Below are 19,352 nucleotides of genomic sequence, written 5' to 3' on the forward strand. Positions count from 1 at the left end.
CCGCCCTTTTTCTTGCGGCTGGCTGGAGACAATGCGCATGCTCGTATCTGGCCCCGCCCCTTTTGAACCCGACAGAGGGAAGAGATACTGCGCATGCTCCATTGTGGCCCCGCCCCCCAGCCAACACTCTGTCGTGCGCCCCGCCCAGTGGGCGTGTCTCCCACGGAGCCGCCGGCGGCCAATCAGCGCCCGGTCGGCAACCCCGTTCACTCACCCAGGCTCGCCGCATCTGCGCCTGCGCTTGCCGCCGCTGGGCACGCCGGGGGTTGTAGTCTTTTGCGGCGGGACGGCGCGGCCGTCATTTTGAGCGGCTCCTTCTGCCTGGAGAAGGAAGAGGAGGTGGTCCAGGGCCTGGTGAGTGAGTGAGTGGGGAAGAGGGAGTGAATCCTGGGGTTTGTGGGAGTAATAAGCGGAGTGAGGGAAGCCTGGGGGCTTTTTAAAAAAAAAATTCCAGTTTACCTGCTCAATTTAGCAGCTGACTGTGTGTGGGATCTTGCTGTGCGCAAATTGGCTGCCCCAGCCCCCTTTTTTTCAACCACCTGACCGCACCTTACCAAAAAAAAGCAGAAGCGCTCCCCGAGGCCGCGATATAAATGCAAATAACCGTAATTTGCAATCGGTTATTTTGCCATTGCGCTCCAGATGACCGCCGCATTTGCCATTGCACTCCAGATGACCCCCTTGCATTTAGCCGTTGCGCTCTAGTTGACCTCCGCGTTTTACAAAAAAAAGCTGCGCTACCTGGTGTTTGTACTAAATGCAGGTTGCATCGAGTTTTTACATAGAAACATATAAGATAGGAGCAGGAGTTGGCCATTCGGCCCCTCGAGTCTGCTCCGCCATTCGATGAGATCATGGCTGATCATCCAAATTCCCAGCACAGAAAGAGCCTGTTCGGCCCAGCTGGTCCGTGCCGGTGTTTGAGCTCCACCCGTGCCTCCTCCCACCCCTCTTCATCTCACCCCGTCACCATATCCGTCTATTCCTTTCTCCCTCGTGTTTATCCAGCTTCCCCTTAAATGCATCTCTGCTATTCGCCTCAACCACTCCCTGTGGTAGCGAGTTCCACATTCTCACCACTCTCTTGGTAAAGAAGTTTCTCCTGAATTCCCGATTGGATTTTTAGTGACCATCTTATATTGATGGCCCCTAGTTCTGGTCTTGCCCGCAAGTGGAAACATCTTCTCTACGTCTACCCTATCGAACCCTTTCATAATCTTAAATATCTCTATCAGGTCACCCCTCAGCCTTCTCTTTTCTAGAGAAAAGAGCCCCAGCCTCTTTCGTCTTTCATGATCATAGAATGTTATGGCACAGAAGGAGTCCATTCGGCCCATCGTGCTTGTGCCCTATCCAATTAGTTCCACTGCCCCTCGCTCTTCCCCCATAGCCCTGCAATTTTTTTCTCCTTCAAGTATTTCTCCAATTCCCCTTTTGAAAGTTACTATTGAATCTGCTTCCACCGCCCTTTCAGGCCACGCATTCCAGATCACAACAACTCGCTGTGTAAAGAAATGTTTCCTCATCTCCCCTCTGGTTCTTTTGCCGCTTATCTTCAATCTGTGTCCTCTGGTTACCGACCCTCCTGCCACTGGAAACAGTTTCTCCTTATTTACTCCATCAAAACCCTTCATGATTTTGAACACCTCCACCAAATCTCCCCCTAACCTTCTCTGCTCTAAGGAGAACAACCCCAGCTTCTCCAGTCTCTCCACATCACTGAAGTCCCTCATCCCTGGTACCATTCTGGTCAATGTCTCCTTAACCACCTCTGCTCTAAGGAGAACCATCCCAGCTTCTCCAGTCTCTCCACATCACTGAAGTCCCTCATCCCTGGTACCATTCTGGTCAATCTCCCCTTAACCTTCTCTGCGCTAAGGAGAACAATCCCAGCTTCTCCAGTCTCTCCACATCACTGAAGTCCCTCATCCCTGGTACCATTCTGGTCAATCTCCCTTAACCTTCTCTGCGCTAAGGAGAACAATCCCAGCTTCTCCAGTCTCTCCACATCACTGAAGTCCCTCATCCCTATTACCATTCTGGGCAATCTCCCCTTAACCTTCTCTGCTCTAAGGAGAACAACCCCAGCTTCTCCAGTCTCTCCACATGACTATCTGTTCATTCTCTCTAGGAGAGACAGACAGCTCCGATGGAGGATTCCCGAGCACCGGAGGAGCATGTCCTCGAGTCGCCGGCGAGCTCCCGGAATGGGATTGGCGCGAGCTGCTCCGAGGAGGAGGAGGAGGAAGAGGAGGAGGAGGAGGAGGAGGAGGAGGACGGCCTGAAGGAGTCCCCGGGCGTCTGGAAGAGCTTCATCTGCTCCCAGTGCGGGAAGACCTTTGACTGTTTCGGCGGGCTGGAGGAGCACCAGTCAATGCACCGGGAGAAGGAGCCGGTGGAGTGCGCGGACTGCGGCAAGTGGTTCGCCCGCGCCTCCGACCAGCTCAAGCACCGGCCCCGCCTCACGGGGGACTGGCCGTTCCGCTGCGAGGTCTGCGGCCGCGGCTTTGGCCTCTCGCACGACCTAGGCGTCCACCGGCGCGTCCACCGGCGCGTCCACACCGGGGAGAAGCCCTACTGCTGCCCCGACTGCGGCCGCGGCTTCGCCCAGCGGGCAAACCTGGCCACCCACCGGTGCCGGGCCCACACCGGGGAGAAGCCCTACCCCTGCGACACCTGCGGCAAGCGCTTCAGCTGCACCTCCAACCTGGCCGTGCACCGCCGCACCCACACTGGCGAGAAGCCCTACTCCTGCGGCACCTGCGGTAAGCGCTTCGGCTGCAGCTCCAACCTGGCCGTGCACCGCCGCACCCACACCGGCGAGAAGCCCTACCCCTGCAGCACCTGCGGCAAGCGCTTCTGCAGCACCTCCAACCTGGCCGACCACCGGCGCCGGACCCACACCAGGGAGAAGCCCTACCCCTGTGACACCTGCGGCAAGCGCTTCTTCTTTGCCTCCGACCTGGCCGTGCACCGCCGCACCCACACCGGCGAGAAGCCTTACCCCTGCGGCACCTGCGGCAAGCGCTTCAGCAGCGCCTCCTACCTGGCCGTGCACCGCCGCACCCACACTGGCGAGAAGCCCTACCCCTGCGGCACCTGCGGCAAGCGCTTCGGCTTCACCTCCAGCCTGGCCAACCACCGGCGCCGGGCCCACACCGGGGAGAAGCCCTACCCCTGCGACACCTGCGGCAAGCGCTTCGGCGGCGCCTCCGACCTGGCCGTGCACCGCCGCACCCACACTGGCGAGAAGCCCTACCCCTGCGGCACCTGCGGCAAGCGCTTCGGCAGCCCCTCCAACCTGGCCGTCCACCGCCGCACCCACACCGGCGAGAAGCCTTACCCCTGCGGCACCTGCGGCAAGCGCTTCAACTGCGCCTCCGACCTGGCCGTGCACCGCCGCACCCACACCGGCGAGAAGCCTTACCCCTGCGGCACCTGCGGCAAGCGCTTCCGCTGCGCTGCCAACCTGGCTGCCCACCGCCGCACCCACACCGGCGAGACCCCTTACCGCTGCCAGATCTGCGGCAAGGAATTCCGCCAGCCCTCCAGCTTCAACCGGCACAAGAAGGCCGCCCACTGCCTGGGGAAGTGATCGGCGGCGTTTTGGGGCCTTGGCCGACGGTTGGAACCCGCCTTGGTGACTTTACGTGGAACTTGCAGCTCCGAGACTGACCAACCGGCCCAACCGCTCCGCGCCGGTGTTTATGCTCCACACCAGCCTCTCCTCATCTCACCAAATCCTTCTATTCCTTTCTCCCTCGTGTGTTTATCCAGCCTCCCCTTAAATGCTTCTATACCATTCGCCTCAACCACTCCCTGTGGTAGCGAGTTCCATATTCTCACCACTCTCTGGGTAAAGAAGTTTCTCCTGAATTCCCCATTGGATTTATCAGTGACTGTCTTCTATTGATGGCCCCTAGTTCTGGTCTCCCCCACAAGTAGAAACATCTTCTCTACGTCTACCCTATCGAAACCCTTCATAATCTTAAAGACCTGTATCAGGTCACCCCTCAGCCTTCTAATTTCTAGGGAAAAAGAGCCCCAGCCTGTTCATCCTTTCCTGATCGTTGTAACCTCTCAGTTCTGGGATCATCCTAGTAAATTTTCTTTGCACCTTCTCCAGTGTGTCTCTATCCTTTTTATAATATGGAGACCAGAACTGTGCACAATGCTCCAAGTGTGGTCTAACCAAGGTATATGGGGACCAGAACTGTGCACAGTGCTCCAAGTGTGGTATAACCAAGGTATATGGAGACCAGAACTGTGCACTGTGCTCCAAGTGTGGTCTAACCAAGGTGTATGGAGACCAGAACTGTGCACAGTGTCCAAGTGTGGTCTAACCAAGGTATATGGAGACCAGAACTGTGCACAGTGCTCCAAGTGTGATCTAACCGAGGTAAATGGGGACCAGAACTGTGCACAGTGTTCCAAGTGTGGTCTAACCAATGTATATGGAGACCAGAACTGTGCACAGTGCTCCAAGTGTGGTCTAAAGTATATGGAGACCAGAACTGTGCGCAGTGCTCCAAGTGTGGTCTAACCAAGGTATATGGAGACCAGAACTGTGCACAGTGCTCCAAGTGTGGTCTAACTAAGGGATATGGAGACCAGAACTGTGCACAGTGCTCCAAGTGTGGTCTAACCAAGGTATATGGAGACCAGAACTGTGCACAGTGCTCCAAGTGTGGTCTAACCAAGGTATATGGAGACCAGAACTGTGCACAGTGCTCCAAGTGTGGTCTAACCAAGGGATATGGAGACCAGAACTGTGCACAGTGCTCCAAGTGTGGTCTAACCAAGGGATATGGAGACCAGAACTGTGCACAGTGCTCCAAGTGTGGTCTAACCAAGGGATATGGAGACCAGAACTGTGCACAGTGCTCCAAGTGTGGTCTAACCAAGGGTTCTCTACAAGCTTAACATAACTGCTCTGCTTCTGAATTTGATAAGAGTATAGATGTAGGAATGAAAGTTAAGTTTAGGTCTTATTAATTAGGAACATGGAGATTGGGTTTTAAACGGTGAGATTTTAGAAAAGAAAGATTTGCATTGATGTAGCACCTTGCGCGACCTCGGGACGTCCGAAAGCTCTTCCCAGCCAATGAAGTAGGTTTTTGACGTGTGGTCACTGTTGTAATATAGGAAAAGCGGCAGCCAATTTGCGCACAGCAAGCTCCCACAAACAGCAATGTGATAACGACCAGATTGTCTGTGTTTAGTGATGTTGGTTGAGGGATAAATATTGGGCCCCAGGACACCGGGGAGAACTGCTGTGTTTCGATATAGTGGCCCGCTGGCGTTCTAGAATTGTAACAACAACCTGCATTTATCCCGTGCCTGTAATGTAGTAAAGCATCACAAGGCTCTTCACAGGAACGACTATCAAACAAAAATTTGACACCGAGCCACATAAGGAGATATTAGGACAGGTGACCAAAAGCTGGGTCAAAGAGGTCGGTTTTAAGGAGCGTCTCAAAGGAGGAGAGAGAGAAACATAGACGATAGGAGCAGGAGTAGGCCATTCGGCCCCATCGAGCCCGCTCCGCCATTCAATGAGATCATGGCTGATCACCCAAATTCAGTACCCTGTCCCTGCCTTCTCCCCATATCCCTTGATCCCTTTAGCCTTAAGAAATATATCCAACTCCTTCTTGAATGTATTTAATATGTTGTCCTCAACTGCCTTCTGTGGTAGAGAATTCCACAGGTTCACCACTCTCTGGGTGAAGAAATTCCTCCTCATCTCAGTCCTAAATGGCTTACCCCTTATCCTTAGACTGTGACATAGAAAACATAGAAACATAGAAGATAGGAGCAGGAGTAGGCCATTCGGCCCTTCGAGCCTGCTCCGCCATTCAACGAGATCATGGCTGATCATCCAAACCCTAGCACCCGGTCCCTACACCGACAGCCATCCCACCCAAGCCCTATCCCCGTAACCCCACGTATTTAATCCCCCCTAACACTTAAGGGCCAATTTTTATCACGGCCAATCAACCTAACCCGCACATCTTTGGACTGTGGGAGGAAACCGGAGCACCCGGAGAAAACCCCTGGTTCTGGACTCCCCCCCGCCATCGGGAACATCCTTCCTGCATCTAGTCTGTCTAGTCCGGTTAGAATTTTATAAGTTTCAATGAGAGGAAGTGTAATGTATACAACATTGAAGGGACTACTTTGTATTGCGGATGTACATCCTTAGTTGCGAGCGTATATAACAGACGCGTATCGATTTGTACAGTCAGTGCTGAAGTTCCAGTTATCCAGTAAAGATCACTTGAAAGTTACTCTCCGTCTCTGCTGTATATAGTTGTGTATAAAGGTACAAACACAACACTATCTTTCCTTTCTTAATTAATCTTTTAGTTATTGTTTGCTGGCTTTTAAATGCTTCCCAATCTTCTATCCTCCCACTAGATTTGGCTACTTTATATGCCCTTGTTTTCAGTCGGATACTATCCTTTATTACTTTACTAAGCCACGGATGGCTGTCTTTTCTTTTACTCCCCTTTTTCCTCAGTGGAATATATTTTTCTTGAAAGATGTGAAATATCTCCTTGAATGTAGACCACTGCTCCTGTACCGTCTTACACTTTAATCTGTTTTTCCAGTCCACTTTAGTCAATTCTACTCTCATACCTTCATAGTCTCCTTTATTTAAGCTCAGTATTCTGGTTTGAGATCCAACTTTCTCACCCTCAAACTGAATTTGGAATTCAACCATATTATGGTCACTCATTCCAAGGGGATCCTTTACTAGGACATTTTTTATTAATCCTGTCTCATTACACAGGACCAGATCTAAGATTGCCTGCCCCCTGGTTGGTTCAGTTACATACTGCTCAAGGAACCCGTCCCTAATACACTCTATGAACTCTTCCTCAAGGCTGCCATGTCCAATTTGATTAGTCCAGTCAATATGAAAGTTAAAATCCCCCATGATTATAGCTGTTCCCTTAATACAAGCCCCAACTATTTCCTGATTTATACTCCGACTAACAGAGTTGCAACTGCTAGGATGCCTATAGACTACGCCCACTAGTGACTTTTTCCCCTTATTATTCCTTATCTCCACCCAAACTGTTTCACTATCCTGATCCTTTGACCCAATATCATTTCTGACTATTGCAGTGATTCCATCCTTGATTAACATAGCAACCCTACCTCCCTTTCCTTCCTGTCTGTTTTTCCTAATTGTCAAATACCCTTGTATGTTTAGTTCCCAGTCATGATCCTCTTTCAGCCATGTTTCTGTAATGGCCACCAGATCATAACCATGTGTAGTTATTTATACCGTCAACTCGTCTATTTTGTTACGAATGCTGCGTGCATTCAGATAAAGAACTTTCAAATATGTTTTCTGACAATTTATTCCTGCGTTTACCCCTTTTACTACTTTACCTTTATCATCATACATTCTGTCCCTTCCTGACACGCTCTGGTTTTTAATTCCCCCACTGCTACCTTGCTCTATTGCCTTCTCCGCTGTCATTTTTATTTTTCGCTCTCTTGAAACCTCCCCCCCACTAATTAGTTTAAAGCCCTCTCTACAGCCCTAGTTATTCAATTCGCCAGGATTCTAGTCCCAGCACTGGCCAAGTGAAGTCCGTCCCAACGGAACAGCTCTCTCCTGTCCCAGTACTGATGCCAGAGTCCCAGGAAGCAAAACCCATTTCTCCCACACCAGTCTTTGAGCCATGCATTTAACTCTAATTTTATTTACCCTAGCCAAATTTGCACGTGGCTCAGGTAGTAATCCAGAGATTATTACCCTTGTGGTTCTGCTTTTTAATTTGGCCCCTAGCTGCTCAAACTCCCTCAGCAGAACCTCTTTCCTTGTCCTATCTATGTCTTTGGTACCAACATGGACCACGACAACTGGATCCTCCCCCTCCCACTCCAAGTTTCTCTCCAGCCCAGAGGAGATGTTCTTAACCCTGGCACCGGGCAGGCAACACAACCTTCGGGACTCTCGCTCTCGGCTGCAAAGAACCCTATCTATCCCCCTAACGATACTATCCCCTACCACTGCAACATTTCTTTTAACTCCTCCCACTTGAATGGCCCCCCGCTCCACGGTGCTGTGGCCAGGTTGCTCATCCTCCCTGCAGTCCCCGTTCCCATCCTCACAGGGAGTAAGCCTCAAACCTGTTGGACAAGAGCAAGGGCTGCGGTTCCTCCAACACTACCTGCTGGATCCCCTTACCTGCCTCACTGCTAGTCACACCATCCTGTCCCTGACGACGGACTACATCTGAATTAATTAATCTAATTGGTGTGACTACCTCCTGAAACACTGAGTCCAGGTAACACTCCCCCTCCCTGATGTGTCGCAGTGTCTGAAGCTTGGACTCAAGCTCATCAACACGGAGCCGGAGTTCCTCTAGCAGCAAACACTTATCGCAAATGTAATCACCGTGAGCCTCAATGGGATCCACCGGCTCCCACAATTCGCAACAGTAACACATCACCTGCTCTCCCATTCTATGTAATTAATTACATTTATTAATATTACTTAAGAAGACCCTCTGCCCTTATTTTAGGTGAAGATCACCCCTTTATTTAAAAGAACTTACCAACTTATAAAGGTTTTAAAAAGAAAGACAAATACAGCCCATCACTCCCCACTTGCCCGAACTCTCTCACTTACCAAACTCTAGATAAGCACTCTTTCGCTGCCGCACTCCGCGCTGGCTGTGCTCGCACTGGCCTTTTAAACTTTCAGTAGCCAATCAGTGTCCCCTATTTAATTAATTACACTTCTGTTTTTTTAACGGTTTTTCTTCCTGCCCAATTAACCCCTGCTGTTTGACTTTTTAAACAATAAATTTTCCCTTAAATTATCTTAAATTGCTTAACTTGTATCTTAATCTAATTAATTAATCTTATGCCACAACTCTAAAACTCACACTTACCAAACTCTATACAGAGGTACACTATCAGTCCCTCACTCACGCTATACCGATACATCAATAACTTCTATTTATCCCGCGCCTTTAGTGTAGTAAAACATCCCAAGGCGCTTCACAGGAGCGATTATCAAACAGAATCTGACACCGAGCCACATAAGGAGATATTAGGGCAGGTGACCAAAAGTTGGGTCAAAGAGGTCGGCTTTAAGGAGCGTCTTAAAGGAGGAGAGAGAGACGCGGAGAGGTTTAGGGAAGGAATTCCAGAGCTCAGGGCCCCAGGCAGCTGAAGGCACGGCCGCCAATGGTGGAGCGATGGAAATCGGGGATGCTCAAGAGGCCAGAATTGGAGGAACGCAGAGATCGCGGAGGGTTTGTAGGAGCTGGAGGTGGTTACAGAGATAGGGAGGGGGCGAGGGCCATGGAGGGATTTGAACAGGAGGATGAGAATTGTAGGACTGGAGGAGGTTACAGAGATAGGGAGGGGGCGAGCGCCTCAAATCTAGGGCCCATCAATATAAGATAGTCACTAATAAATCCAATCGGGAATTCAGGAGAAACTTCTTTACCCAGAGAGTGGGGAGAATGTGGAACTCGCTACCACAGGGCGTGGTTGAGGCGAAGAGCACAGATGCTTTTAAGGGGAAGCTGGATAAACACAGGAGGGAGAAAGGAATAGAAGGATATGGTGATGGAGTGAGAGGAAGAGGGGTGGGAGGAGGCTGGTGTTGATGGGGCGAGATGAAGAGGGGTGGGAGGAGGCTGGTGTTGACAGGGTGAGATGAAGAGGGGTGGGAGGAGGCTGGTGTTGACGGGGTGAGATGAAGAGGGGCGGGAGGAGGCTGGTGTTGATGGTGTGAGATGAAGGGTGGGAGGAGGCTGGTGTTGATGGGGGATTTTAACTATTATATTAATTGGACAAATGAAATCAAATTGGGCAGGGCTGCCTTGAGGATGAGTTCATCGAGTGTATTAGGGATGGGTTTCTTGAGCAGTATGTAACTGAACCGACCAGGGGGCAAGCAACCTTAGATCTTGTCCTGTGTAATGAGACAGGATTAATTAAAAATGTCCTAGTAAAGGATCCCCTTGGAATGAGTGACCATAACATGGTTGAATTCCATATTCAATTAGAGGGTGAGAAGGTTGGATCTCAAACAAGCGTGCTAAGCTTGAATAAAGGAGACTATGAAGGTATGAGAGCGGAATTGAGTAGAGTGGATTGGAAAAATAGATTAAAGGGTAAAACGATACATCATCAGTGGTGTACATTTAAGGAGTTATTTTACAACTTCCAAAAAAAATATATTCCACTGAGAAGAAAAGGGTGCATCAGACCTGGGAGTGAGCAGTGAGGTCAGTGAGGTGGAGCTATAACATGCAACGACCCGAGGCCCGACTACAGCATCGGACCTGGGAGTGCGCAGTGAGGTCAGTGAGGCGGAGCTATAACACGCAGCGACCCGAGGCCCGACTACAGCATCGGACCTAGGAGTGAGCAGTGAGGTCAGTGAGGCGGAGCTATAACCAGCAGCGACCCGAGGCCCGACTACAGCATCGGACCTGGGAATGAGCAGTGAGGTCAGTGAGGCGGAGCTATAACACGCAGCGACCCGAGGCCCGGCTACAGCATCGGACCTAGGAGTGCGCAGTGAGGTCAGTGAGGCGGAGCTATAACACGCAGCGACCCGAGGCCCGACTACAGCATCGGACCTAGGAGTGAGCAGTGAGGTCAGTGAGGCGGAGCTATAACCAGCAGCGACCCGAGGCCCGACTACAGCATCGGACCTGGGAATGAGCAGTGAGGTCAGTGAGGCGGAGCTATAACACGCAGCGACCCGAGGCCCGGCTACAGCATCGGACCTAGGAGTGAGCAGTGAGGTCAGTGAGGCGGAGCTATAACACGCAGCGACCCGAGGCCCGGCTACAGCATCGGACCTAGGAGTGAGCAGTGAGGTCAGTGAGGCGGAGCTATAACCAGCAGCGACCCGAGGCCCGACTACAGCATCGGACCTAGGAGTGAGCAGTGAGGTCAGTGAGGCGGAGCTTATAACCAGCAGCGACCCGAGGCCCGACTACAGCATCGGACCTGGGAGTGAGCAGTGAGGTCAGTGAGGCGGAGCTTATAACCAGCAGCGACCCGAGGCCCGACTACAGCATCAGACCTGGGAGTGCGCAGTGAGGTCAGTGAGGCGGAGCTATAACACGCAGCGACCCGAGGCCCGACTACAGCATCGGACCTAGGAGTGAGCAGTGAGGTCAGTGAGACGGAGCTATAACACGCAGCGACCCGAGGCCCGACTACAGCATCGGACCTGGGAGTGAGCAGTGAGGTCAGTGAGACGGAGCTATAACACGCAGCGACCCGAGGCCCGACTACAGCATCGGACCTAGGAGTGAGCAGTGAGGTCAGTGAGGCGGAGCTATAACACGCAGCGACCCGAGGCCCGACTGCAGCATCGGACCTGGGAATGAGCAGTGAGGTCAGTGAGGCGGAGCTATAACACGCAGCGACCCGAGGCCCGACTACAGCATCGGACCTGGGAGTGAGCAGTGAGGTCAGTGAGGCGGAGCTATAACACGCAGCGACCCGAGGCCCGACTGCAGCATCGGACCTAGGAGTGAGCAGTGAGGTCAGTGAGGCGGAGCTATAACACGCAGCGACCCGAGGCCCGACTACAGCATCGGACCTAGGAGTGAGCAGTGAGGCGGAGCTATAACACGCAGCGACCCGAGGCCCGACTACAGCATCGGACCTGGGAGTGAGCAGTGAGGTCAGTGAGGCGGAGCTATAACACGCAGCGACCCGAGGCCCGACTACAGCATCGGACCTAGGAGTGAGCAGTGAGGTCAGTGAGGCGCAGCTATAACCAGCAGCGACCCGAGGCCCGACTACAGCATTGGACCTAGGAGTGAGCAGTGAGGTCAGTGAGGTGGAGCTATAACACGCAGCGACCCGAGGCCCGACTACAGCATCGGACCTTGGAGTGAGCAGTGAGGTCAGTGAGGCGGAGCTATAACACGCAGCGACCCGAGGCCCGACTACAGCATCGGACCTGGGAGTGAGCAGTGAGGTCAGTGAGGCGGAGCTATAACACGCAGCGACCCGAGGCCCGACTGCAGCATCGGACCTAGGAGTGAGCAGTGAGGTGAGTGAGGCGGAGCTATAACACGCAGCGACCCGAGGCCCGACTGCAGCATCGGACCTAGGAGTGAGCAGTGAGGTCAGTGAGGCGCAGCTATAACCAGCAGCGACCCGAGGCCCGACTACAGCATCGGACCTGGGAGTGAGCAGTGAGGCGGAGCTATAACACGCAGCGACCCGAGGCCCGACTACAGCATCGGCCCTAGGAGTGAGCAGTGAGGTCAGTGAGGCGGAGCTATAACACGCAGCGACCCGAGGCCCGACTACAGCATCGGACCTGGGAGTGAGCAGTGAGGTCAGTGAGACGGAGCTATAACACGCAGCGACCTGAGGCCCGACTACAGCATCGGACCTCGGAGTGAGCAGTGAGGCGGAGCTATAACACGCAGCGACCCGAGGCCCGACTACAGCATCGGACCTGGGAGTGAGCAGTGAGGCGGAGCTATAACACGCAGCGACCCGAGGCCCGACTACAGCATCGGACCTGGGAGTGAGCAGTGAGGTCAGTGAGGTGGAGCTATAACACGCAGCGACCCGAGGCCCGACTACAGCATCGGACCTGGGAGTGAGCAGTGAGGTCAGTGAGACGGAGCTATAACACGCAGCGACCCGAGGCCCGACTACAGCATCGGACCTCGGAGTGAGCAGTGAGGCGGAGCTATAACACGCAGCGACCCGAGGCCCGACTACAGCATCGGACCTGGGAGTGAGCAGTGAGGCGGAGCTATAACACGCAGCGACCCGAGGCCCGACTACAGCATCGGACCTGGGAGTGAGCAGTGAGCAGTGAGGTGGAGCTATAACACGCAGCGACCCGAGGCGTACCAATTCAACAGCAGAGGAGAGAGGTAAAAAATAATCCAAGAGTGACATCACCAGGAAACAGGTAAGTGATTGGTTGGTGAGTATTTCTTCTTTTTATTACAAGCTTAAATTCTGCGTTTTTTTTTCTAGGGTCTCTGTGCTGTAGGGGAGACAGTTGGTAAACCATTTAACTGTTGTAATTTAGAGGGATTGATTTAATTTAAACCCAATTAATTAAAGGGGATACTAGCATCTATAATCCGGCAGAGGGTGTCCATAACTAACAATAATTTTTTTTTTTAATTAATTACATAGAATGGAGCAGATGATGTGTTACTGTTGCGAGATGTGGGAGCCGGTAGACCCCATTGAGGCTAACGGTGATTACATCTGTGACAAGTGTCTGCTGCTACAGGATCTCCAGCTCCGTGTTGATGAGCTGGAGTCTGAGCTTCGGATACTGCGACACATCAGGGAGGGGGAGAAGTACCTGGACTCTGTGTATCAGAAGGTGGTCACACCTATGAAGTTAATTAATTCAGATGTAGCCCATGGTCAGGGACAGGACGGTGTGACTACGAGTGAGGCAGTTACAGGGATCCAGGAGGTAGTGTTGGAGGAGCCGCAGCCCTTGCTCTTGTCCAACAGGTTCGAGGTTCTTACTCCCTGTGGGGACGGGAGCAGGGGCTGCAGGGAGGATGAGCAACCTGGCCACAGCACCGTGGAGAGGGGGGCCATTCAAGAGGGGGGAGTAAATAGAAATGTAGTGGTAGGGGATAGTATTATTAGGGGGATAGATAGAGTTCTCTGCAGCCAAGAGCGAGAGTCCCGTAGGCTGTGTTGCCTACCCGGTGCCAGGGTTAAGGACATCTCCTCTGGGCTGGATAGAAACTTGGAGTGGGAGGGGGAGGATCCAGTTGTCGTGGTCCATGTTGGTACCAACGACATAGATAGGACAAGGAAGGAGGTTCTGCTGAGGGAGTTTGAGCAGCTAGGGGCCAAATTAAAAAGCAGAACCACAAGGGTAATAATCTCTGGATTATTACCTGAGCCACGAGCGAATTTGGCTAGGAGAAATAAAATTTGAGAGTTAAATGCGTGGCTCAAAGACTGGTGTGGGAGAAATGGGTTTTGCTTCCTGGGACACTGGCACCAGTACTGGGGCAGGGGGGAGCTGTTCCGTTGGGACGGGCTTCACTTGGCCAGTGCTGGGACTAGAGTCCTGGCGGATCATATAACTAGGGCTGTAGAGAGGGCTTTAAACTAACTAGTGGGGGGGAGCTTCCTAGAGAACAAATAATAAAAATGACAACAGAGAAGGTCATAGACTTAGGTAGCAGTGGGGAAATTAAAAACCAGAGCGTGTCAGGAAGGGGCAGAAGGTATGGAGTAAAAGGTAAAGTAATAAAAAGGGCAAAAGCAGGAACTAAGTGTCACAAAACACATTTGAAAGTTCTCTATCTGAATGCACGTAGCATTCGTAACAAAATAGACGAGTTAAAGGCACAAATAGCTACATATGGGTATGATCTTGTGGCCATTACGGAAACATGGCTGCAGGTTGACAATGCCTGGGAATTAAACATACCAGGTTATTTAACAATCAGGAAGGACAGGCAGGAAGGAAGGGGAGGTGGGGTGGCTATGTTAATAAAGGAAGGAATCACTGTAATACAGAGAAATGATATTGGGTCAAAAGATCAGGATAATGAAACAGTTTGGGTGGAGATAAGGAATAATAAGGGGAAAAAAACACTAGTGGGCGTAGTCTATAGGCCTCCGAACAGTCGCAACTCGGTTGGACGGAGTATCAATCAGGAAATAGTTGAGGCTTGTAATAAGGGAACATCTATAATTATGGGGGATTTTAACTATCATATTAATTGGACAAATCAAATTGGGCAGGGCTGCCTTGAGGATGAGTTCATCGAGTGTATTAGGGATGGGTTTCTTGAGCAGTATGTAACTGAACCGACCAGGGGGCAAGCAACCTTAGATCTGGTCCTGTGTAACGAGACAGGATTAATTAAAAATGTCCTAGTAAAGGATCCCCTTGGAATGAGTGACCATAACATGGTTGAATTCCATATTCAATTAGAGGGTGAGGAGGTTGTATCTCAAACAAGCGTGCTAAGCTTGAATAAAGGAGACTATGAAGGTATGAGAGCGGAATTGAGTAAAGTGGATTGGGAAAATAGATTAAAGGGTAAGACGATACATGATCAGTGGTGCACATTTAAGGAGTTATTTTACAACTTCCAAAAAAAGTATATTCCACTGAGGAAAAAAAGGGTGTAAATGAAAAGTCAGCCATCCGTGGCTAAGTAAAGAAATTAAGGATAGTATTCGACTAAAAACAAGGGCATATAAGGTAGCCAAATCTAGTGGGAGGATAGAGGATTGGGAAAACTTTAAAAGACAGCAAAAAATAACAAAAAGATTGATTAAGAAAGGGAAGATAGATTATGAAAGTAAATTAGCAAAAAATATAAAGACAGATAGTAAGAGTTTTTATAGTTATATAAAAAGAAAAAGAGTGGCTAAAGTAAATGTTGGTCCCTTAGAGGATGAGACCGGGAAATTAATGGTGGGAAATATGGAGATGGCAAAAACACTGAATGAATATTTTGTATCAGTCTTTACAGTAGAGGACACCAAGAATATCCCAACACTGGACAAGCAGAGGGCTGTAGGCGGGGGGAGGAGATAAACACGATCAAAATCACTAAGGAAGTGGTACTCGGTAAAATAATGGGACTCAAGGCAGATAAATCACCTGGACCTGATGGCTTACAGCCTAGGGTCTTGAGGGAAGTGGCGGTAGGGATTGTGGATGCATTGGTAATAATCTTCCAAAACTCCCTGGACTCAGCAAAGGTCCCGGCAGACTGGAAAACTGCTAATGTAACACCCTTATTTAAAAAGGGCAGTAGACAGAAGGCTGGAAACTATAGACCGGTTAGCCTAACATCTGTGGTTGGTAAAATTTTGGAGTCCATTATTAAGGAGACAGTAACAGGACATTTGGATAATCATAATTCAATAGGACAAAGTCAGCATGGTTTTATGAAGGGGAAGTCATGTTTGACAAATTTGCTGGAGTTCTTTGAGGAAGTAACATATAGGGTGGATAAAGGGGAACCAGTGGACGTAGTGTATTTAGACTTCCAAAAGGCATTTGACAAGGTGCCACACAAAAGATTATTGCTTAAGATAAAAAATCACGGGATTGGGGGTAATATTCTGTCATGGATAGAGGATTGGCTATCTAACAGAAGGCAGAGAGTTGGGATAAATGGTTCATTCTCAGACTGGCAATCAGTAACTCGTGGTGTTCCGCAGGGGTCAGTGCTGGGTCCCCAACTCTTTACAATCTATATTAACGATTTGGAGGAGGGGACCGAGTGTAACATATCAAAGTTTGCAGATGATACTAAGATGGGAGGGAAAGTAGTGAGTGAGGAGGACATAAAAAACCTGCAAGGGGACATAGACAGGCTAAGTAAGTGGGCAGAGATTTGGCAGATGGAATACAATACTGGAAAGTGTGAGGTTATGCACTTTGGCAGGAAAAATCGTAGAGCAAGTTACTATCTTAATGGCAAGAAACTGGAAAGTACTGAAGTACAAAGGGATTTGGGGGTCCTGGTGCACGAAACTCAAAAGGTTAGTATGCAAGTGCAGCAAGTGATTAAGAAGGCCAATGGAATGTTGGCTTTCATTGCTAAGGGGATAGAATATAAAAATAGGGAGGTATTGCTTCAGTTGTACAAGGTATTGGTGAGACCGCACCTGGAATACTGCGTACAGTTTTGGTGTCCATACTTAAGAAAAGACATACTTGCTCTCGAGTCAGTACAAAGAAGGTTCACTCGGTTAATCCCGGGGATGAGGGGATGGACATATGAGGAGAGGTTGAGTAGATTGGGACTCTACTCATTGGAGTTCAGAAGAATGAGAGGCGATCTTATTGAAACATATAAGATTGTGAAGGGGTTGGATCAGGTGGATGCGGGGAGGATGTTCCCGATGATGGGTGAAACTAGAACTGGGGGCATAGTCTTAGAATAAGGGGCTGCTCTTTCAAAACTGAGATGAGGAGGAACTACTTCACTCAGAGGGTGGTAGGTCCATGGAATATGCTGCCCCAAAAAGCTGTAGAAGCTACATCATTACATAAATTTAAAACAGAAATAGACAGTTTCCTAGAAGTAAAGGGAATTAAGGGTTACGGGGAGCGGGCAGGAATTTGGACATGAGTCTAGGTTCGGATCGGACATGGCCCTGTGGGTAGCGGAGCGGGCCCAGGGGCCGTGTAGCCTGATCCTGCTCCTATTTCGTGCGTCTAATTCTGTTCGATTCAGGAGATGGTTCTGTGATAGTAGATTGGCGGTTAGGATCAGATCAGCCATGATCTTATTGAATGGCGGAGAAGGCTCGAGGGGCCGATTGGCCTACTCCTGCTCCTATTTCTTATGTTTCTTCTTATGTTCTAAGAGGGGTGGGAGGAGGCTGGTGTTGATGGGGTGAGATGAAGAGGGGTGGGAGGGGGCTGGTGTTGATGGGGTGGGAGGAGGCTGGTGTTGATGGGGTGAGATGAAGAGGGGTGGGAGGCTGGTGTTGATGGGGTGAGATGCAGAGGGGTGGGAGGAGGCTGGTGTTGATGGGATGAGATGAAGAGGGGTGGGAGGAGGCTGGTGTTGATGGGGTGAGATGAAGAGGGGTGGGAGGAGGCTGGTGTTGACGGGGTGAGATGAAGAGGGGTGGGAGGAGGCTGGTGTTGACGGGGTGAGATGAAGAGGGGTGGGAGGAGGCTGGTGTGGAGCAGACACACCGACACGGACCAGTTGGGCTGAATGGTCTGTTTCTGTGGTATAGACTCCAGTGTAATAGCACCAAGACTAATTGAGTAGATTGGGCCTGTACTCTCTGGAGTTTAGAAGAATGAGAGGTGATCTCATTGAAAGGTCTAAGATTCTGAGGGGGATTGACAGGGTAGATGCTGAGAGGCTGTTTCCCCCTGGCTGAAAAGTCTCGAACCAGGGGTCACAGTCTCAGGATAAGGGGTCGGCCATTGAGGACAGAGATGAGGAGGAATTTCTTCACTCAGAGGGCGGTGAATCTTTGGAATTCTCTACCCCAGAGGGCTGTGGAGGCTCAGTCATTGAGTATATTCAAGGCTGCGATCGATAGATTTTTGGACTCTCGGGGAATCGAGGGATATGGGGATCGGGCGGGGAAAGTGGATTTGAGTTCGAAGATCAGCCATGATCTTATTGAATGGTGGAGCAGGCTCGAGGGGCCGAATGGCTGACTCCTGCTCCTAATTCTGATGGTCTTATGTTCTGACGGTGGTCCCATTGTTGATACGTGGAGGCCACTGTTCATCTGGCGGCCAAGTCCAGTGGCTCACTTCCCACCGCGTGGTTTGGTGGTACGCTGTCCTAGGCGGGCATGGGTCACGGCGTGGCGCCGGACGCCGGACGCCGGTGAGGTCGGCGAAGCGCTTTCCGCTGCGGGCGCACGGGTACGGCTTCTCGCCAGCGCCGTGGGCGGCCAGGCTGGCCCGGTGCCGGAAGGCCTGCCCGCAGACCTCGCACGGGTAGGGCGTCTCGCCGGTGTGAGAGCGCCGGTGGGAGGACACGGCGTCGCGCCGCCAGAAACCGCGGCCGCAGACCTCGCAGGCGAAGGGTTTCTCGCCGGTGTGCGCGCACCGGTGCTTGAGCAGGTCGGAGGCGCGAGCGAACCACTTGCCGCAGTCCGCGCACTCCACCGGCTCCTTCTCCCAATGGATCGACTGGTGCTCCTCCAGCCAGCCGAAACAGTCAAAGGTCTTCCCGCACTGGGAGCAGATGAAGCTCTTCCGGACGCCCGGGGACTCCTTCCGACCGTCCTCCTCCTCCTCCTCGGAGCAACCCGTGCCAATCCCATTCCGGGAGGTCTCCAGCGACTCGAGGACGTTCTCCTCCGGTGCTTGGGAATCCTCCATCAGGGCTGTCCGTCCCTCCTAGAGAGAATGAACAGATAGTCATGTGGAGACACTGGAGAAGCTGGGGTTGTTCTCCTTGGAGCAGAGAAGGTTAAGGGGAGATTGACCAGAATGGTACCAGGGATGAGGGACTTCAGTGATGTGGAGAGACTGGAGAAGCTGGGGTTGTTCTCCTTAGAGCAGAGCAGGTTAAGGGGAGATTGACCAGAATGGGACCAGGGATGAGGGACTTCAGTGATGTGGAGAGATTGGAGAAGCTGGGATTGTTCTCCTTATAGCAGAGAAGGTTAATGGGAGATTGACCAGAATGGGACCAGGGATGAGGGACTTCAGTGATGTGGAGAGACTGGAGAAGCTGGGATTCTTCTCCTTAGAGCAGAGAAGGTTAAGGGGAGATTTAATAGAGGTGTTCAAAATTATCAGCGGTTTTGATAGAGCAAGTAGGGAGAAACTGTCTGCTCTGGCATATGGGTTGGCAATCAGAGGACACAGATTTTAAATA

The 19,352-nt window shown here is 51.3% G+C and overlaps 2 protein-coding genes across 2 annotated transcripts in view; both read left to right on the plus strand.

Moving 5' to 3' along the window:
• LOC147084844 (uncharacterized) overlaps positions 1-19,352 on the plus strand; it is a 71,993-nt gene that overhangs the window by 20,864 nt on the left and 31,777 nt on the right.
• On the plus strand, positions 79-4,121 carry LOC147084845 (uncharacterized). The gene is made up of 2 exons (XM_085979551.1): positions 79-354; positions 2,132-4,121. The coding sequence occupies exons 1-2, from the start codon at positions 94-96 to the stop codon at positions 3,593-3,595; spliced, it is 1,725 nt and encodes a 574-aa protein (XP_085835677.1). The 5' UTR covers positions 79-93; the 3' UTR covers positions 3,596-4,121.

The sequence above is a fragment of the Somniosus microcephalus genome, unplaced genomic scaffold (assembly GCF_052327205.1).
Source record: "Somniosus microcephalus isolate GS21.2 unplaced genomic scaffold, FLI_Smic_1.0 unresolved_chr9, whole genome shotgun sequence".
Classification (NCBI taxonomy): domain Eukaryota; kingdom Metazoa; phylum Chordata; class Chondrichthyes; order Squaliformes; family Somniosidae; genus Somniosus; species Somniosus microcephalus.